General features: G+C 51.9%; 1 protein-coding gene across 1 annotated transcript in view; it reads right to left on the bottom strand.

Annotated features, from left to right (window-relative positions):
• Positions 1–21,103, bottom strand: part of LOC119389934 (mucin-19) — a 475,744-nt gene that overhangs the window by 28,262 nt on the left and 426,379 nt on the right. The window contains exon 6 of the mRNA XM_037657383.2: positions 10,720–11,590. Coding sequence (XP_037513311.1) covers positions 10,720–11,590 — 871 coding nt within the window. The remainder of the gene's footprint in view (positions 1–10,719; positions 11,591–21,103) is intronic.

Genomic DNA, 21,103 nt, shown 5'->3' on the forward strand with positions numbered 1-21,103 from the left:
CCAACTGGCCTACGCCAGCACTCTTCTAGCTTCGCTCTTTGCTTGCCGTTTAAAGAAAAGTGGTTCGAGACAAATAACGCATTGAAAGAATTAACGGCGAACGGGAATCGCACATTTTAACAACGACTCCTATTCTTGCAGTTATACCCCTAACCCAGGTGCCGTTGTCATTATGGGGTCGCCTTCAGACGCTTTATCGCGCTTCTTATAAGTGCACCGAAATGGGGAAAGAAGGCGCGTTCATGTAGCCTCCTTCATGTGTTTGGCGGTAGCTCAGTAGGCAAAACGCCCGGCAGGCATCATCGCGGACCGAGAGGTCATGGGTTCGACTCCTATCAACAGAACTATTTCTTATAGCTTTTTCTTTGTCATATGATGGCATTCATTTCGCCGATGTATTTCCGTGACGGAAGTACGTCATGAGTGTCTTGGTCGGCCCCAGCATAAAACACTTTCGTGTTAAAAACCTCTTCTTCAACAAGTCGAACCTTGATGCTCAACGCCCAAGACGAACCTGAACGTAGTGATACAACGTATAGAATGCAGAAGGATCAGGAAAAAAGGAGTTTAAGACAGTATGAGCAATGTGGGGAAACAAGATCCCATTAAGTGTGAAGCATGCTAATGACACGACGCTCGCGAAACGAGCGAATTTGAGCTGCTCGACTCGGAAGTCTTGCGATGCTTCCGTGTTTCACCGTGTTTTACATCAAAGGAATTTCGAAGAAAAGTAACAGGCCGGGCATCGAAATACATCTTGCCATGCGGAGCAAGAAGAAAGGACTCCATTGTTGCAGCCCATGTTGTATACAGGAAGCAAAGAAAAGAGCCCGCCAGTGGTTGAAGAGTTTGAAAGCTGTTCATTAAGTGATCGCTCACATCTCTCTACGAGGGAGCGGGTTCCTTTAAACTCGCTACAGATTCTTCAGGCGTGTTCAAAGTTTCGCCTCTGTCCGCTATTATTTTCTTTCCTGTCGCGTATATATTTGGCATCGGTTACGTCCTGACGCGAAGGCGGTGCGCGCATCTTGACACGAAATGCAAATTTCACGCAATTTTCTCTACAAACTCGTGCCTCCGCAGCGAACAAGACGAGTGGATTATGTATAGACTCTAGACAAGATAATTAGACGACCGGCGGGTAACAAAAATTGAGAGGTATACATGCACGGCAGGTATGGCGGTAGATAGCTCCCGCGTTTACCCGAAATTCTGTTGTATACAATTCAACCCCACCCCCTTCTCGGAACACAAGAACCGACCAGAACTGACAGCGTTCATCAAGACGCATCGCTGGAACGGTGTAATTTTTGACGGAGTGTATAACACACCGTTGCGGGCCCGCCAAACAGCAACCACTGCCTCGCGCTTAAAGGTGTATGTATAATAAAGAAGCTATCGCGGAGCGCACGAAGAAATTGAACGATAGTGACGGGACGAGACGAGGCTGAGGGTAGAGAGAGAGAGAGGGAACATAAAAAAAGAAAAATGCCCTTTATACGATAAGCAAAATTGGCAGGCAGCAAACGAGAAAAATGGTGGCACAATCATAAACAAGCTATCGGCTGAACGATCCCTCCTCTCGTCATCAACCATGCATGGGCCCGCCAACGTAGCTTGCCTTGCAACAGCTTCTTCAAAGACCGAGAATCTCAAGACCGCATTTCTTCAGCGCCCTGCCTGCGTATGCCTGTGCCTGGCGGAGCGAATACGTTCGCGAGTGAGCTGACGGGAACTCTTTCTTTCTTTCTTTCTTTCTTTCTTTCTTTCTTTCTTTCTTTCTTTCTTTCTTTTCAGTCATACCGCTGGGCCACCTGGAAAACGTGAGAACCCCTAGGGCAAGAAAAAATTGATCGAGCGCTCAAGATGGGAGATCGGTCGTTAGGCGGATGGATCATCCTACACCGAACGACCACAGCGCATGACGCGATTGCCGCCTCCACGGCGAAGGATCTGGCTACTGCTACTGCATGCTTCAGGCAGACGAGCATGGCACCTTCGGTGTAGCAGGCACCTCCTGCATGCCTCAGGTCACCTTCGTTAAAAGAGAGCGTTTTTCGGAGAAGAAGAGGTCGTGCACGGAGTAGGAGAGGAAGTGCCCTGATTAGAGACGATCGCGGGAAACCAGATGATGCTATTAGGGGTCCTATAAGTGTAGGACAGACAGGACCACCTTCCACGGTGGTCAGCGAAGCACGCGGCGAAAGCAGTCCGCGTCGCCAGGAGGTACGTTGCGGAATTGAGGGCACGGATGAGGATGACTGGCCAGAGGGTATACGCGCGCGCGCGCGACCTTTAGCCCAGAGCGAGGAGCCCCTGAGTGTAAATGAAGGTCTTCGGGTATCAATGCGGCGACGGCTACCTTGTTACGCATACGCACTTCTGCACGAGCAACTTTTCCTAGCCTCGCTCGTTCGTCCAGTCTGCTTAAAGGTTTCCGCAGGCTTTCGGTAAAAGTGTGGATACTTATGACGCGTACCTGGATCTTGTATAGTTTGCGTGCTCCAGCTCTACAGCTGGTAACTATATATATTCGCGTGTAAGTATTTTGTTGTATACGCGGCAGTTCCGCGAAAGTCTCGTCGTTCTGTAGACTGAAAAGATGTCGCCGAACCCGTTGCATAGCTTTGTAAGCCTCTCGAGAAATGTGTGGTCTCCAAAGCATCGGGTTATTCAAAAGAAGAACTTTCATCTCACCCATGACGTTTGGAACACAAGACTCGCTGTAAGTGGACTAATAATAGTTGGCGTTTAACGTCCCAAAACCAGAACATGATTATGAGAGAAGCCACTGCAAGTGGATTCCTGTATACTACAACAACTGTATTTCGTCGCTCGCGAAGTGGTTTGAGTCTCTTTGAGCGGAGCTACAGGATTCCGTTGTACTCAGTCACACATCGAAGGTCCGTGCATACGAATACAAATAGGCTATCCGAGTTAAAATCGGCAATCTATGTTTTTTTTTCTCTCTTTCCCGCCATCGTTCTCCGTCCCGTCCTTGTCCTTCATCTTATTCGACACGTTCCAACTAATTCGTAACCGCACCGTGTGTTACACCTCGGCGCGTGCGTGGTTACGCCAAAGCTGTGCAGCCTTCGAAGGACCTTCGAAAGGGCGGCGATCTATAATAGGCGCCGATAAGACGAAGAATGTTTCACGCCACGCTGCTGCTGCAAGCCCGAGCGCGCACGTCGCTGCAACACCTGCGGAGCAATCGATAAGAAGAATGCCACACCGAGAAAGGAATGGCATCTTTCTTCTGCAGATCCAGCACGAACTATACGAGGGCAAGGACGACCAGTGAGTCGAGCCGAATCTGCAGGAGCGAGCTCCGTTTAACGCCTTATTGGATGGCGCGACACATCGATGAACCAGAACCTGTCGCTGCTTATATGCAGCGCGCAAAATCGGGTACAGAATGGCAAACAATGAATGAGGCGAGAGATGGAGAAGGGTTCCTATATTTCATATACGAGTGCAGGTCACGAAGGGCGGGCGGTGAACAAAAATTAAAAGCTGGAATGGATGAAACCAAAACCGTTCTTTAACTGCGGAGATACATCAGGGAATGAGATCGGAGCTGCAGCAGCTAGCTAAGCGGCGTATACACGAAATTGGCGCTTCGGCACTAGCGCGTGCCAAGGGGCTATCGAAGAGGTCTCGCCCTGAGAATAATAATAAGAACGACACGCGCGCGCCTCTTGAAATTGCAGCCACGCAAGAGAACGACGAACGATTGCGGGGCGCCACTCGTGGCACGCAGTCCGATCAACTAACCTGCACCCCTCTCGTCCGCAGAGAGAGAGAGAGCGTGCCTTTTTAAAACAGGGGCAAAGAGACGTCCTTGACCAGGAGGAAAGGTCGTCTCTAGATCACCGGTTTATAGTTCCTCTCCGTGCCCGGTATGCCTGCAGCGTCTGCGTTCTGTAGTTTCTCGCCTAACAGTTGCTGCTATGCCCTCTTTCCTCACATCCTCCTCTTGCTCATCTCTCTATATTCTTATCGTGTACTTCTCTCTTCTACAATCATCTCAGCGCGTGTATATAAATCGGCCACAAACATCAGCCCAGTTTTGCCTGTTTAATGATACCGCGACAACCAACAGCCACCACGCTTCGAAACGCACGAGCACGAACTCTTTAAAGAGAGTACGCGCGAGCTCTCTCGCTTTTATTACAATCTTTTCTTTTGTACGAGTGCTCCCGGACTTGCAACTAACGCGAGAAGCAAAACGTGGAGAGAGTCGCGAAGGTATGCAGCCACTCGGGTGGCTTGCGCGTCTAACTGCTCTCTGGCCTCTGCCGTTACACGTATCTTATAGTGTACAGATATGGGCGGTATATAAAGCAAAATGAAAAGAAAAAAATTAAAACGAAATCTCGGGGTGGTCTTCGCTCGGGCGCCCACTTTATGCTGATTGCCGGCTTAGATATAGGAACAAGGAGGGATTCTGTTCAACTGAGATTCTTTTATTTTCGCAAGCCGAGCGAAATTGAGGATGAAGATGAAGAAACAAAGTCGAAGTATCCGAGCTGGTGAGCTTCCTTCTCTATATCCTCCTTCTCATCCTTTTCCTTCAACCGGATTATCAAGTTGAGCGGAGAAAGGTGACGCACAAGAGGAGTTCGCGAAGCGGAAGATTACATGTGAACATATTTTACTTACCCGAACTCGTGCTCGAACGCGAACATGTTTGTGAATCATGTATTGTTGGATTGTAGTGCGTTTGCACGTCTTGTGTTCTACTGTATGACATATGTTGTGTCCATTTCATTTTTTTTTTAGTATTGTAAATTTCGATTGCTAAACTAGGAGTAGCCGGTGCCGCCATAGAGGCGCCAGCCTCTCCTGTTCACCATTTCAATAACAAAAGAAAAAAGAGCGTAGGATACGAAAAGAAACAGCTATTCGCCTTAAATACAGAAAACAAGGAAAAACGAAAGAAAAACAGGAAATTTAAATCATAGGAGTAAGAATAATAACAATAAAAAACAGAAAGTGGTGCTCCTGACGGGGTAGCCGTAGAACTGGCCGGAGGAAAATGAAGCTATATATATATATATATATGATAGAGGCCGTTCTTCGTTCCCATTTCGTTTAATGCGAAAAGCCGACCCGCTGACCCCTACGCGCGCCCGCGTCGTCCACACGCGCGCTCAGCAAACCAACCAACCGAGCGGGCACACGTTCGCGCGAGGCACTAGCGAATTCGGCGGCATCCCGGGGCGTCTCGGCGCGTGGACGCTATAACGCCTCCGGAGTGAGCCGAGTGAGTCACGAGCAAAGCAGGCTTCGCGACACCATCATGCACTGCTAGCAGCAGCAGCAGCAGCTGAAGCTACGCAGCGCGATCACTCGCGCGCCTCATGAGGCCGTTGCTTGGTTCCTGGTGCCTACCAACTACATACACTCTAAGAAAAAAAAAAAAAAGAGTGTGTGTTACTCTTTCTCGGCAAGTCCTGACTTGCCACGTAAATGACTCTATTTAAGGAGACACGTTAACTCCTTTTGAGTCCCAGGACTCTCCGAAGAGAGTGTAATGATCTCCAAAGAGAGTTCACCTGTCTCTTTAAAGAGTGTCATGTGTACGTGGCTAGTCAGGATTCTCAAAAAAGAGTAAAAGGGCTCTCTTTTTTTCTTAAGAGTGTATACAGCTACAGGAGTCTCCTCGGTGGCACAGCCTGGGGAAATCGCAAGAAGAGTCACAGGCAGGAAACGAGGTGGGAAAAAAAGAAAAGAAAGAAGAGGCTCATTAAGAAACTCGGCAGCACTGGAGAGCATCGTCTTCATCGTTCAGTAGTCTGTATAAGGCGGTGGGGAAAAGAAGTAAGAAAAGAAGCGAAGCAATAAATGATGTCTCGGCGCGTGCGCTGGTCATCGTGCGAAGATGCGGAGGATGCGGAGTGAAGACGTCGTTGCCATCGTAGAAACTTGAAGAGGGCGAAATATATAAGAATGCCATCATCTTTGGGAGCTGACCCTCGCGACTTCTGTGTATACGATGATGCACGGTGTTCACGGTGCGAGAGCTACATGGGGGCATCCGCGTGAATTCTCTGTGCACGACTCGGGAAGTCACGCCGCGGCCGCGTATGCGTACATACGCCTCAGGAATCATTGTGAGAGCGAGTTCGTTTTGAAGTAGACCAGCGTTCGGAGTTTAAAAAAAAAAAAAGGTGTTTGTTCGATTCACCGAATTTCTAACTACATTTAGTTTCAAAAGTACGTCGCACACCTGATTTCCATCAGGCTTGTTTCACCGAAGTGTAACGAACAACTTTATTGGGTCTGGTTTCCTTATTTTCGTGGTGGGCAAATTAGTAGCACCGAAATAAAGGGGTGAGATTGCGTCTAACGCAATAGTTAAGGTCATCATAACATTGCTTTAGAGGTGGAGGTAGAGGTTGTACCTCCAAACCGCCCTGGCTTCGCTACTGCATACAGCAGAGCCTGCTCAGCCCCCGCACATAACGTCTAGCCAACGGCCCGCATCGCCATATCACGCACCGCAAATTTTCACTCCGGCGCCCCACATTATTACGAAACGGAACATTACGATACGGGGCGTCGGTATAACGGTCGAGGCCCGGAAAGCGAAACCTACGCTACACAGCAGCCACCGGACGGCCACCGGCGTGGCACAAATGGCGTAGCTTTCGTTCTTTGTGCGAAGCACTGTCACTCGTCTTGACAAGTCACGGACGTCACATCTCTTCACCGCCCGCCGAGAGCTAGGGCAGCCGTCGGGCGTCGTCTCGCCCCTCTCTACGTATAAAGGCACGAGGTGGCTGTGCGGCGTTGGGGCGTCGAGTCACTTTGTCGCCGACGCCGCCGCCGCCGTTTTGTCGGCTCGCGCAACTGGCGCGCCCTGACCCCGTGACCCGGCGCTCCGAGACCTCGCCAGCCACACTCTCATTTCCCTGTCGGCCCGCGTAATTCGCTTTCGCTCGCGCGCGCGCGCGCCACTCGGCCGTGGACAATGATGCACTTAGCGCGCCGGTGGTGTGACGTCCTTCCTCCCGTCCCTTGGGACCGCGAACAATGACGACGCATGCGACGAAACGCAAATTGCGGTTCGTTCGTTTGTTCGTTCTCGAGCGCGCGCGCGCACGCGGCGAGGTGTGGGCGACGGGTGTATACCAGTCGCACGCGCGCGCTTGTTGCTGTGTTCTTCTCATCAGTCGCCACCCCGCCTGCGTAACGCCTTGAAGGATGCCCTCGTTTCTAGAATGGGCCTCGGCGCTGCTGTGCGCTCAGTGAGCGCGAGCCGAACTACCCCCTCTCCCTCTAAAAGGTGATCGACAATCTGCGCGTATTTGTATTCCTTTTTATCGAGTGCGGACACCGAATCGAAAAGGCACGACGGGTCGGCTCGAGGCGTTCGGAATTAGGGAACATTGGAACGATGTGCACCTGAAGGTCAGCTAAAACGGAGGTTCAGCGCATGCTTCTGTACTCTACGTAAACAGGAGCGCGCCTGACAGGCCATATACAGGGAAATGTGGTTCGGTGGCCTGTGCTCCCGAAAGAAAAGAAAGCCAGCAGCATGAAGAACCACGCAACGGTAGGACGAGGAGAGGGAGACGGAGAATGACAACGCGCGTGCGGGATGCCTATGGCTGCTGAGCAAAATATTCTAACGCCATGCTACTCGGCGAACGCGAAGCGATCGGCAGAGACGGGCGGGATGGGGGAAATTTAAAGCGGAGGAGAAAGAGAAGACCGCGTGCACGTTTCTTTCGCTGCGGTAACCGCAAAGTAAGAATAACAGAGAATCCGCAGAGAAGTCAAAGTGGACGAGGGGGGGGGGGGGGGGGGGAAGGGAGGGGGAATGCATCAGCCGCCGCGGGCTCTCCCGCGATGATCGGTGTCGATAAGCGGGCTCTCAGCGAGGTGTAACTCGGTTAGCGGTCACGACTCCGCCGGGGCCGTCCGTGCGCGCAGCATGTATACGGGCCGGAAAACGGACGCTCTCGCCGCGCGCGCCGCGAGATGCGAGGGTGGAGGAGGGAAAAGGGACGCCTAGAGACGCCGCTGCCGCGGCAGCAACAACGTGCGAGCTGCGGTTTACAGTGTACCGATCTCTATACCCACCCACTTCCACCTTTCTACCGCTATCGCCACCACGGCAGCCGCAGCCGCCACTCCACCCTCGGGAAACCGCCTGCCCCGTCCACCCGGCCGCTTGCAGTGGCCCCGGCGTCACGATCTGCCTCCAACTTCAATTACGCACCTTCTCTTCTTGCTTGCGCTATACGCACTCCCTACGTCATCATCGTCTTTACCTTCTCCCCCTTCTCTCTTTCTAATACACACGCACGTTTGCTTGCTCCTCGCCTCACGCGTTGCCCCCTACACTCGGTGGCACAAATGGGGCAGCGTTGAGAGGACATGAACGTTATCGAGAAGCGAGGAGAAGATGGCGGCGGAGAGCAGGTCTTACATAAACGCAAGCGCTAACACGAGGATTTTGCACTGACTTTTACGTATCGAAGACTGTAAGCTAGCACCTAGATAAATGCAAAAGGATAAGAAATCCTTAAGAGAAGCGTGACAGCCCAACCGAAGGTGTCAGCGAGGCGGTAGCGGCAGCGCCAACCTTATCATTCGACGGGATCGCGAGAAGCCTCCCGAACCGGAGACACCCGCAAAGAGTATCACGAGGTATACGGGCTCTCTATTCACAAAGGGTTTCATGTATCACCTGTACTCAAGAGTGAGGCAAGAAACACCCAGCGAAAAGAAACAGTATAGTGCCAGCGGCCACAATGAAACGACCAGTCTCAGGGAAAACAGTAAGAGATAAAACCAAAAACAAAAGGGAGGCAGGCCGAAGTGAAAGTGTGGGTCCCGTATAGCAAGCAATAAAAAAGGCGTGCATGGACAACAACAATGGTGGAAACAAAAGTACACAGACACAGAGTCGTAGCCTCCGCAAGAAGTGCTCGAAAGCCGACCGAAGAAGGTGAACGAGGGAGGGACGGCGTGATGGCGGGGGCGAAGTGGTGGAAACGAGGCGGTACGAAAACGAGGCGACGCAACGGCGGCGGCGTCGGCGGACCGCTAAGAAAGAGGGCGAGAAAGCCGGAGGAGGTCACCGGCTAATGACAGTGATCGACCGTAGACACTGCAGCACTTCACACGTCGCCGAGACCGGAACCTCTGTACGCCATACTGGAAACAGCCTGCTCGTTCGTCGCTTGTGGTCCTCCCGGGAGCACACCCGCCCGTTCCAGACAAACGCGCACGCCTCGCCGCGGATGGGGAAGAAGCGGAGGAGAGAGACTCAGCGGGCACTGAGCCAGGCGACCGCACGGATGACCGGGCAAGGAGCGCCAGACAGCGACCGGCGGTGCGAAGCCAGGTCCGGGTCCCCTGCCCCTCCCTCCCTCCCTCGCTGAGGCCCGGGCAGCAGCCTTTGTAATCACCTGCCTCCGATGCGGCATGGTAGCCGGCGACGCGAACGATACGGCTATAGCGTTTATGGTCCACTCGCACGAAGAAGCTATCCCGCCTACCGAGACCCAGGGCCACACAACCCTCCTTTCGCTTTCTCTTTTTCTTCTCCGCACGCTTTTCTTCGATTCCCTATTTGCCATTTTGCTTTTCTCGACTCCCTGCAACCGGAGGCTCTTTCGCACGATACGGTGGCCGCCGAAAAGGACATAGAGGACGCGCAGTTACGCCAGCCAGCGGCAGGGGCCGCAGCAAGGAGAAAACGCCCAGGGACGTGACACGGCCTCCTTATTGTCTCAGCGCGCCAGATGGAGATTTAGGTGGAAGGGCGGTGGGCGATCGGCCCGGCCGAGCGCGGCGCGAGACAAAAGAGCGAGTCGCGGGGTGTGAGACGTGTCTTACGCCCGGTGCGCAATCTTCGCGTCCAGCCAACGAACTGATGCCTTTTGCCATGGTGGTAGCCGCGTAGTCCGGAATGCACGCCCACTGGGGCGGAAGCAGAGGGTCGATGCCAAAAGGTGAAAGCGAACGCGTTGGTCAGTTTGATTTCTTTTCGGTGGCAGTACCGATGTCTGGATCCGGGCCATTTTATTTCACCCGAACTGCTTTCGCAACCTCAAGTGTGCGGCGAGGCAAGGCTAACGAGAAAAAGTAACTTGACGTTGGTTGTACTCTGAACTGTTGCGGAAAACTGAGCTAAAGTAAGGACAACATGTGAAACGATGTGTCAAGCGCTGCATTACTTTCATCAACGTTTCTCAAAGGGGTTCAACTACATACATGTACGTACATCTCTTAGGTACATCTCTTACATACATCTCTTAGATAATGTTTGACCATCATCCATCACACAGTCTGAGCATGTGTACATCTCTTAGGTACATCTCTTACATACATCTCTTAGATAATGTTTGACCATCATCCGTCACACAGTCTGAGTATGTGTACATCTCTTAGGTACACTTCTTACATACATCTCTTAGATAATCTTTGACCATCATCCATCACACAGTCTGAGTATGTTAGTGCAAACTGCTTCTTCACGCGTATACAAATGAGGATCAGCGTACAAATAAGCATCGTTCATGGCTCCTGATAACGACCATCAAAACCATAACAATTTGGCTCACGCTTCCATGATGGCTCAAGCTTCCATTCTTATCCATAACAATTTGCGTGAATCTTACTGAGCCCATAAGTGAGCAAGACTGAATGCGAAACCCGCGACGCCTCAGTGGCTGTATAAGATGCTCTTGTACTCACCTCGGCGTACTCCTGGCAGGACTCGACGGAGGCGACGAACTGGACCACATCGTCGACTGTCCACTTGGCGACCAGCTGCTGCTGCTGCTGCTGACCGCCCTCGGTCGTAGTCGTACCCACGGCGCCGCTGCATGGCGAATGCAACGACGACGCCTGGTCCGAGCAGACGGAGCCACAACGCAGCTTGGGCGACTTGGACGCTCCCCGGGCGCCCTCCAATTGCAAGAGCCACGGAGACGTCGCCTGTTTGCGGGGAGGCGTCCGCGCACCATCCCCAGCTTCCTTGGAGCCTGAGGAGGACCGCGGGCTGTCCGTGGATCGGGGTCTTTTGACTGCCGTGCCGCCTAGAGACAGGTCCAGGGGGTCGGCCCTCGCGTGCTCCCCGTCATGCGGTCTCTTGACGGCGCCGCGGAGATAGGTCTCGAGTTGGGAGGCGCTCTGTGCGCTCGCGGTCCTCACGAGGTTCAGCAGTGTCTGAGACGACGAGAAGTCCGAGAGGTTGAAGGGCGCGCTTCCTCGATGCGGCTCCAGCAGCGAAGACGGCGGGGAGGACGTGGCCGAAGACGGCTTCAAGGGTGGTGTGGCGCGCGGCTGCGCTGCGGAGACGACGGGGCCTCCTCCGTGGTGGGGCGGCAGGCCGTGGTTGGGCGTCGCGTGAACCGCGGAGTCGGAGTCGTTGCCTCCTCCGGCGACGTTGGCCGCATGCGACGCGGCGTTGTTGTTGACACCACCGCCGCCTCCGTCTCGGCCCGCGCTCTGGCGACCCGACGTGGGCAACGGAGGCGTTCCCGCCGCCTTGAAAGGGAACGGAGGCTCGAAGCCTCGAAGCAGGCCCGGAGGCGCGGCTCCATTGCTCGGGCTAAAACCAAACCTGCGAAGAAGCAAAAGAAAGATTTGCACCTTTAGTCTACGCTATACCGCAAGAGGCTTGCTTTTCAAACAATACAAGTGTGCAGATATTCTGTCTTGGCATTTGCGGCTTCCTATGCTGCCCGCTCGTTGTCGTTTTTCACGCATATATATATATAGACATGTGTTAATCAAAGCGAGTAATGTGTTAGTGCCTACATATTATTTGTGCATATATATATGTGATCATTGTATGTATCATATCACCCGACACCTAGAGTAGCAAGCCAGGTAATATACCAGGCTAACATCTCTGCGAATATCATTCAAATTGCTATATATCTAAAGCGAGTATTCTGCACTGAATCTTGTGCACCTAAACATATACCCCCAAAGAAAAAGCTAGGTGCAAGAAAGAAACACGGCTTCAAGGACAACTGCTGCGCGCCGATGGCCTCTCGAATGCAACAAAACTCAGACACGAGCGCCCTTTCACTTTGACCTCTCGGTGGCAAAGAAGGAACCACGCTCTAGAACACTTTTCGCGTGACCCCTCAAGTGCGACTGCCTCTTGAAGGGCTGAACAAAACCAGAAAACCCAGTCCATCACGTAGGCGGCGAATACGCAGTGAAATGGCTCGAAATAAAGCGAGACAGCGAGACTCGACCGTGACGAGAAGAGAACGCCAGACAACGGCCAGGAGGAAACAGGAAGACCGGAGACACGGCAAATTTCATGCGGCGGCTGTTGTGGCACGGCGGCATCGACAGCGGTTTCACCGCGGTCATGAGAGTACTCCGCAGAAAAAAAAAAAAAAAAAAAAAAAAAAAAACCCTGACTGACAAGCGTGCTTGGCACATGGCTCGTTGCGTTTTGTGGTTCAGGGAATGCCGGCGCTGCATCTATAGACAAAAGAGCCAATGAAATAGGTAAGTGTGTGCTATATATACGATCATATTTTAGATGCTTCATCAAATTCGAAAATCGACTGTCGGCGACAACACAAGTGATAAAAAAAATCATCACGTGATGACGTCGCCACATATGATTTGTGACGTCACTATGACATCCATCACATGATGACGTCATCCCATGACGTATCGCTTGGTCAAAGGTGGGCCGATCACGGAGGCAGTGCAAAACGAGGTGAGGTGTAGAAAGCTAGCAATGCCACCGATCCTAGAGGCATTAGGTGGCAGACGTTAGGTGGTAGAAAGCTTTCGCAGGGGGCGGGGGAGGATCAGTGCAACGACTGAGAAGACAGTGCAACGACTTTCGCCTTTGAGTCGTCTTAGGCAAAACGGACACTGTGACTTTTTCCCATGTATGTTCGCTCTTTAGTACATTGCGCCATACAAAAGCAAATGCGGTGAAGGAGGGTCGGTGCCTCAACTTTCGTGTGCGCTGATTCGGGGACGAAATTCGGTGATCGAGGAAATCTTTAGTACAGTTCCGTGTACTCCTGTGGAAGGCGTCGTAAACGTACATGGATATTTTGCAATCCCACTTCACATTCGACCTTGCGTACGCCCTCACCTCCATCGGTAGCGCACGATTCGAATTGCGGACGTCGTGATAATATACCACGGCGAAGCATAATATCGTACACAGAGTCATATTGAAGAACATGAAGGCGCCACGCCGAAAACCACGAAGCACTTGTAAGTTTATTCCGCAGCAGTCTCCTCACGTTTCCGTATAGCCTTCAGGCTGTCCGGGGCAGTAAAGATGACATTATTATCACGCTATAAGTGGCTCCGCAATTTGCTCCTAACACAGATCTGCGGGGGTGCCGACCTTTAATGTTGCTCCCAGAAGAAACGCCTTCGTGGGGTGCCGCCACACACGCCCGCATATGAGGAAAGAAACACAAGACGTAGCGAAGCACCTCGTGGCAGGAGATGTCAAGGATATGCGGCGATGACGGGGAGTTGGCCTCAGCTCGCAGTTTGGGCCGAAGTCGTCGCGCGTGATCTTCAGCGGTAGGCAGCAAGCAGGCGGCGTTTACGTACGCCCTCTGCGGTAGCGGCGCAGACCGAACGCCTGTAATTGCCCGCGCCCTTGAACGAAGCTTCGCGCGCACCCGGTGCCGAGTTTCCCATGGGGGGGCCAAAAACTTGTCGAGGCCAGAGTCGAATCGGACACACGGGCAGCGGAAGCAGCGCCGTGAAGGCTGCTGCACAGCGCGAAATTGTGGCCTTGCTGTCCTTCCCCTCCCCCTTCCACCTCTGCCGCAAACGCCGCCGGTGACGTGGCTGTGACTATAGTCTTGCGTGCACCGTGCGGTATGCGGGACGCAGTTGCAGACGTAACCATGTAGTTTCTTACGAAACTTGAAATGTGCGGGTCCACGTAAAGTGGCTAGCACGAAACGTGCTGCTACTGTAATAGATGGGGTGTTACGAAGTTCGGACTGCGTACCGCATCTGATCGGCGGCACTCGGGCGGTGCCAATTGGCGGCAACCTTTACAAGGCTATATTCGTCTGCAGCAAACAACCCACCTCCTCCTTACCAGCTTCACTATATAGGAAACTCTGGCGCTGGGAACGCTCCGTTCGTTGTAGAGTGCAGTGGTGGGTATTGTGCGTTTGTCTACACTTCGAGATTCTGGCTCCAGACGTCATCGCGGCGTTATTCATTGGGCTTTATCTGTATAAACTGTACAGAATTGATACACTCTTTTTGTGCGTGGTCTCTAATTGCAGGCGGTAACGCGCGACTTCTCTGGGAAAAACCGAGGTATTCAGCTGCTGCAAATGGCGATGAGCGGGGAGACTAACCAGTCGCGTAAATATATATATACGCCCCCAACCCCCCTCTCTCAAACCCCGCCAGTAACAGTGGCGTACCTTCCTGCTACGATATCTCATTTGGCGCCGTTAAGCATTTCGTGGACGTAGCTCGCACAGAGCGAAGCGCTCACAATTCAAATTACGTTAACATGACCAGGATTTGGGCACATATGCACGTACCGCCATCTCTCGTCGGTGACTGCGGTGGCCTGCCGTAACTGAATGGGAAATAGGCGAACAAAAATTCTGTCTGACGAAAAAAGTTAGTTGTCAAAAACGACTCCCGGTTCTATACAGTAGAGACTTATTTGAACATTCTGTTAAAATTACAGCGTCGCACCACAAACCGCGTGGCTTCCCGGAGTGTTTAAAATTTACAATAGGGCCCCATGTGTTTCTAATGGGCGGTGTTCAATTGTCCTGGGAAGCCACAGGCTTTGTAGTGCAATACTGCAATTTTACCAAAACGTTCCAGTAGGTCTCTACTGTATAGAACACAGAGTCGTTTTTGATAGCTTGCTTTTTTCAAGAGATGTGATTTTTTTTCGCCCACTTCCCATTCAGTTATGGGAGGACGCCGTTGCTACCGCCAAGAGATGGCGCCCCGCACAAATGTCCCCAAATCCTGAAAATGAGCATTCCGGTTTTTTCCGGTTGGAAGTGCATGTATATACAAAGTCTCCACAGTTCTTTATGCCTCGCAGAGTAAACACGACAGTCGGGAATCGATATACGTGCGTACGGACGACATATTCTTCCTGAGCGTCACCTCATATTTAGCGCGTTCTTGGCGCTTCGAAGTGTATACACAGCGCCACCCTTATCAAGGCATAGACATTCTATCAGGTCTCAGCCTCGCGTCGTCTTCATTTTCCCGTGACTAAACGGTGCAGTATGCACGACGCGCGAACACAGGCTGTGCGCTCGCGAACTGATTCGGAGAGCTGCACTGCGTCGTGAGTATTCGCGCCCATAAAGAGAAACAGAAAAAGCGAAGTTCGCACGTGCACGGCGAAGTCATACGTGCCCCGAATGCGCACAGCCACCAGCGACCGTCGTAAAAGGACTGAAAGTGGGAACGCGCCAGCCCGACGTATAGCATGCAAAAAAATAACAGCGCACAAATGAACAAAGTGGTGCCTCACACACAACGAGTGGCGGCGCATGGCATGCGAGTCCCGGGATCCACGGCCGTTCAAATAATGGCGTCCGTCTTCTTCTTCTGCTTGCATGCACGCATGTGAAAACAAGCCGAGCCACAAGCCGAGACGAGAGACCGCAAGGCGGTCGCTTGACGAACCGCGAAGCGTGTCGAAATGAGTGGCGTTGCTGAATTCTGCCGCCAACTGCTGCAGCCGAGGACAAACGGAAATCAAGGGCATATAGCTGGCACGAGAATCGGTGGTTGTGAGTTCGGCGCCGAGACTTCGAAGTTGCACGCATGAGTGCAGAGGCCAGGCAGCAGCGCCGAAGCATTAGAGGCCGTTAATTCCCGCTAACTGCTGAATCACGTATAGTTATACATCCAGAGCAAACCCTCCTATGCATAAGCGTTCTACGCAGGCGCACGAATCTACTCGAAAAAATTGCTCTTACAGCCTTGTCGCACTTCCGCAACGCATTGCATAGACGACTTTACGTAAGTCACATGGACGCCGCCACCTTATGCTGTTAAACGAATGCTTTCTTATGTAGATCGCGACGCGAATTAATAAGGTTCTGAAACGTAAAATGTACCAACCCAACCGTTTTCATGTGTATGAGTACACCGTGTAGCACTGTTCGTTTAGTTGTTAAAGATACAAAACGGGAAGCACACTATGGCGGCACCGAAAGCCACACAGCAAACTGGGCGCACCTCCTGGCAACCTTCTCCACTCTCTCTCTCTTTCTACCTCTCTCTCTTTGTAAGTCTATAATTGTCTCAGTTATTCCATGCAGACAACGAAAAAAGCATAGTTAAGCTTATACCTTGCCGTAATTTGCTAATAACGAATACGAAGAGGGGCTCTAGGGCACGTTCGCAGAAAATCGAGAAGGCTTAATAGTGACGCGAGCGCGCGTCTTAGTTAAACGCCTATAGGAAATTGGATCCAAAATAAGGTGTTGCCTGGCTGATACCTCTCTGTATAGTCCCAGGGAAGGCACGGTAGTGACAGGAGCGCATACTGTCATCAATTTTGTCCCTGGTGCTATTGGCAGTAAACAGCAACAGCAACGAAAAATGAGCATATAGCTGGTAGCAGGGAACAAGTATAGCCGCGTTAAGTGAAATGTGTGAGGCCTGCATGCGCGTAGAGCGAACGGGCGTTTGCACAAATCAAGGCGAGCAGAGAGGCAAAGCAAGTTAATTTCTACGAAAAGCGGTAATCACATCTGCCAGCCAGGCGGTCTTTAAATGTGTTGGTCCTACACCAACCGCACCCAGCACAAATTAAACAATTTCGCCACGGAATCACTCAGTCCAAATCTCCTCCCTCTGCTTCTGCTGCGAGTCTCTTCCTCGGCATCCGTTCTGTCGCTTTATGGCAAACCACCAATGGCATTAAATGAACAGCAAGTCTGTTCAGTGTTACCCTGCATCATATCTTGATATAAATATGACCATTGCGGTACAACAATATTTTCAAGTTCTCTGACTATATGAGATTGGCATGATTAATTTCAAGTGACTGACCGTATGTGCGTAACCGAACCCAATGGAAAGCCGCAAAGCTGCAACCACACGTGACGTATGCCATCGGCGCTTCCGCAACGTTGCCTCGGTCACCTGATGTTAGCGAGTACGTTTTATACAGCAGCGTTTTCTATTTTCCGAGAGAATGGCATCTCAAGTGGTTCCCAGTTAAACAGTATAAAACACCGCGGTTTAAGCTACGGAAGCAGCTCGATGCTTTAATCTCATTCATCTGCAGTATCATGCTAAGCGTAACGCCAGGTAAACCTCTCCAAAAATCTTTAAAGAACCCAACTCTCTTTTCTCTCTTTCTGTTTCTCTCTCTCTCTCTCTCGCTCTCCATAATAACGCAATGAGAAAACAGAATGCGCAGACGCCGAGCGACGCCTCAAATACGCGCAGAAAACGTTCCATGCGGTCGACGGAGCTGCACGGTGCAGCGTTTGTAACGCACCCAACCAATCATGCGACCCCCTATTCCCTCACTGCGTCTCGGCTGGCCGCAAAAATCGCCGTCGCTCCACCCAGCTGTGTGTGAGAGCGCAGGACGATGTCAAGGCTCGCGAGAGGGCAAAAACGCGCGCCGACGCGGAGCGACGGCGGCGGCGGCGGCATCGCGAGCGCTTGCCTCGCGAGACGTTCTCTTCCTCCTATTCCTCTGAAAAGCCGCACGCAGGCGCAGCAAGAAGGCAGGCGGTGCAACCACGGGCGTCACTCTCGCTCGCCCCGCCGTCTCAGCGTCCATTGTATTCTAATCGGAAATCGCCGATCGAGAGAATCGCCCGCGGGGCAGATAGCGTATAGCCCCGCTGCATGCGGCTTCGCTTGCGCTGCGGCTGCCCTTCCGACAAGACCGGAGTGACGCCCTGGCGAAGTCGCAGCCGTGCGAACGCAACCGCAGCACTTATAAGGGGCCGTTGGGATACGTGATTAGGATTAAGTTACGTCCTCCTTGCAAACCCGTTCGACTATGAAAAAATGAAACAACTAAACAGGAAAAGAAACAAGCAACGAACGACGCGCAGGCTCTGAGAACGAGAACGCCGGTTAAACTGTGGAGCAGCGTTTCAGGGCAGCGACATTTTTCGTAGCTAGAAGGTGTGTTCCTTATTCCTTTCCACCTGCGGTGTAACTTGCACACACTCCGCGAAAAACACACCTGCGCGGTAGAGCACTGTATATTGAACGCTCGCTCGTTCGTTCGTTCGTGTATTACCATTGCCCCTCAGCATAATTTCATGCCAGGTGATCTGCGTGCCGTACGTGCGGTGCCGGGTGTTGAGACATCAGTTCTTACGCATAATAATTAACTGCAGTCTACAAGAGATGACATACTGTAAATTAGTGTAACGACAACTAGCGTTTTGCGGTTGTCGACAAAGGACGAGACTTTTAGGATACGTAAAAGTTCGTTGAGATTATCTACCGGTCAGGCCAGGTACACTGGTTTCGCTGCAGTAACGCAATTTGTGCTGTTATATATACGTTGAATAATCTGCACCATCCCCGCAAAGAAACGTTATGACCATCTTTGCACAAAAATCTTCACCTCTTATGTAACTGTAAACCTTCACAAGCGCATTTCGCTTGACATTTTACATTCAACGAAGCTCCTTTCTTAATTTTCGCATAAACAGTCTATCCGGCACTCTGATTAAAGGCTTTGCAACTCGCTCTCAAATTCCAACTACGTTATTCCTCTCATAGTTTATTGCCCTGTGAGGGGGACGCAGTACCGAACGATCCAGTGCTTTGACTTCGTGAGCTGCCCGGGCTACTGCATGTTTGCTGCTTTCCGCGTGCCGCCGCAGTCGTCAGTCCAGTCTCGGTCGGCTAAGGTCAGCGAAGGTCGATTTTTGGACGGCCACGCGGCTTTGAGCTAGCCCTAGGGCCACAATATAAAACAAGCATCTGGCATCCCCCCTATCGCAACGTTCCTTCTTTCATTTTTTCTTTATTTATTTCTTCCAACTCGTTCGTACAGCCGCGAGTGCCCACGTGCGCAGGTCGAAAAGCTCTAAGCCGACAGGAGCACATCTGAACTCGCCTTGCGACCTCTACTGATTTCTTACGCTGTCTCGCGCGCATACGTACATAGCCACTATACAGCTGGAGGACGGAGCATCGCATACACGGGGGGCCTTATCAAAAAAAAAAAAAAATAAGACTCTCGCTGCGCGCCTGGGCACAGGAGGATATGACGGCGCATGTAAAATTGCGAATTAGCGATCGAGAGACGGCAAGAACCGCATTCGAAATGCACGTACGACTCTATTGCGCTGCGCCTCTCCGTAGGCGGGCGACATGAATTGTGCGCGGACGCCGCAAACAAATATGAGCGTCTCCCTCCCACAAGCCAGGCCGAGACCGAAAACAAGTTGTTATCGCGAAACTTAGAGAGCCTATCTGACATACGCAAGTTCGTGTTGCGAGGCATCTGGGTGCTAGCGGGCATGCGCAGGACGCGTGCGCGCGCCTTTAAGAGCCTTCAGCCCTGCATGTGTGCTTGCTTTCTGAGTTATTGCCGTCCGATTAGCGGCGTCGGGTTGAGTCCGCACTCGCGCACTTCCCCGTTGCGGACTCGTTCGTAAAAAATGTACAGGCGTATACCCACACTGATACAGGTGTGTAGGGTTGTTTACACGATGGCCTTAAGTGGTTTAAAGCGGAGCGAACGGAACATTTATTAGTTGGTTGCATCCTCTTCCGCATAGCTGTATTTACATATTGTGTAATAGCTGTGACGCTCGTGTCCAGTGCGGCCTTCGAATCATTTGCCGAAGGAGCGCTGAAGAATATCGCAGATACCGGACAAGCGCGCAAACCATAGCAGTGGTTGTAAAGATGATCCGGTTCATCTCTTTGCCTTTCCCTCTATTCTCTTTCTCTCACTCTTGCCTGCCACCATATTATGTGCACGACCTTTCGTTATGTCAGCCGGTTTGCATAGATCATCAGTCGTCGAGCATGTAACGCGCCATATTAGTTAGCAGTATTACTAAACGAATGTAAAGTTGTATTGGTGTATCTCTATCATACGCCTCAACTTGCCTGCAAAAGCGTCACTTAATTCATACACGAAAGAAATATGTTTAGCTTAACCACTCCTATGCTCGTATTCGTAGCTGATCATACCGCATTCGAATACACATACGGTACAAGGATCAACAACATGGCTCAGAAACACATCAGACTTAACTCGAGTCACATGTGCTCAGCATAGGGCTCAGGCTTAGCTCAAGCCTCTTGCACATGAAGCACACACGAGGGATTTGTGCATTGAGAGAGAGATGAATAACGTCCGTAGTCACTAGGTACCTTGCAAAGATTGCGCTCCTAAGCGCAGTACATACGTAATCTTCGGACCACACTCGCACTCACAACGGTTGGGGCGAGGAAGGGGTGCACGTAGGTCTCGTCAAGTCGTGGGTGACGAGGGGGACATCAAAGCTCATGGAAGCGTGAGAACAACATCGAGTCCGAGAATACGGGATAAGGGGAGAAGCGGAGGAAAGAAAACTCCTTGAGAAATATACGAAGAAAGAAAGAAAGACGGGTGAAAAAAGCGCGATCGCTTTGTCGTCCTTGTTCCGGCCCTCCAAGTCTTGGTGGCGGGCGCAACCAACCCAATGTGAACGAGAGGACGAGGTCCTTGTGCGCGACGACCGTTGCGTATACAGGTGCAAAAAAATGACGGATAAAAAAAATTAAGGAGGTATGCGCGGAGAGGGCATACGTATACACTTCGGATCGAGACGCGACGGCGCGATAAACAATATCGCGAGCGCCGCTGCGGAGCCCCGACCGCGCCATCTCGCTCATGCACGCGTTGTTGCGCCGCGGCGGTGCCCGCACATTCCCACGGTCTTTGGCTCCCTCCGCGCACACTGCCTGCGCATTGCCGGTCTATCGCGCGGTGCTGGGGACAGCCTGGGCTTGGCCGCCTCGCGTAGCGAGCCAAGGCTATTTAGCAGCGGTAGTATAGTTGCACAGGTAGGGGTCACTTTCACCGGAGCGAGAAAAAGAAAAGCCTTGCATCACTAGTTCGCTATTCCTGCTAGCT

This window comes from Rhipicephalus sanguineus, chromosome 4, assembly GCF_013339695.2.
Source record: "Rhipicephalus sanguineus isolate Rsan-2018 chromosome 4, BIME_Rsan_1.4, whole genome shotgun sequence".
Classification (NCBI taxonomy): Eukaryota; Metazoa; Arthropoda; class Arachnida; order Ixodida; family Ixodidae; genus Rhipicephalus; species Rhipicephalus sanguineus.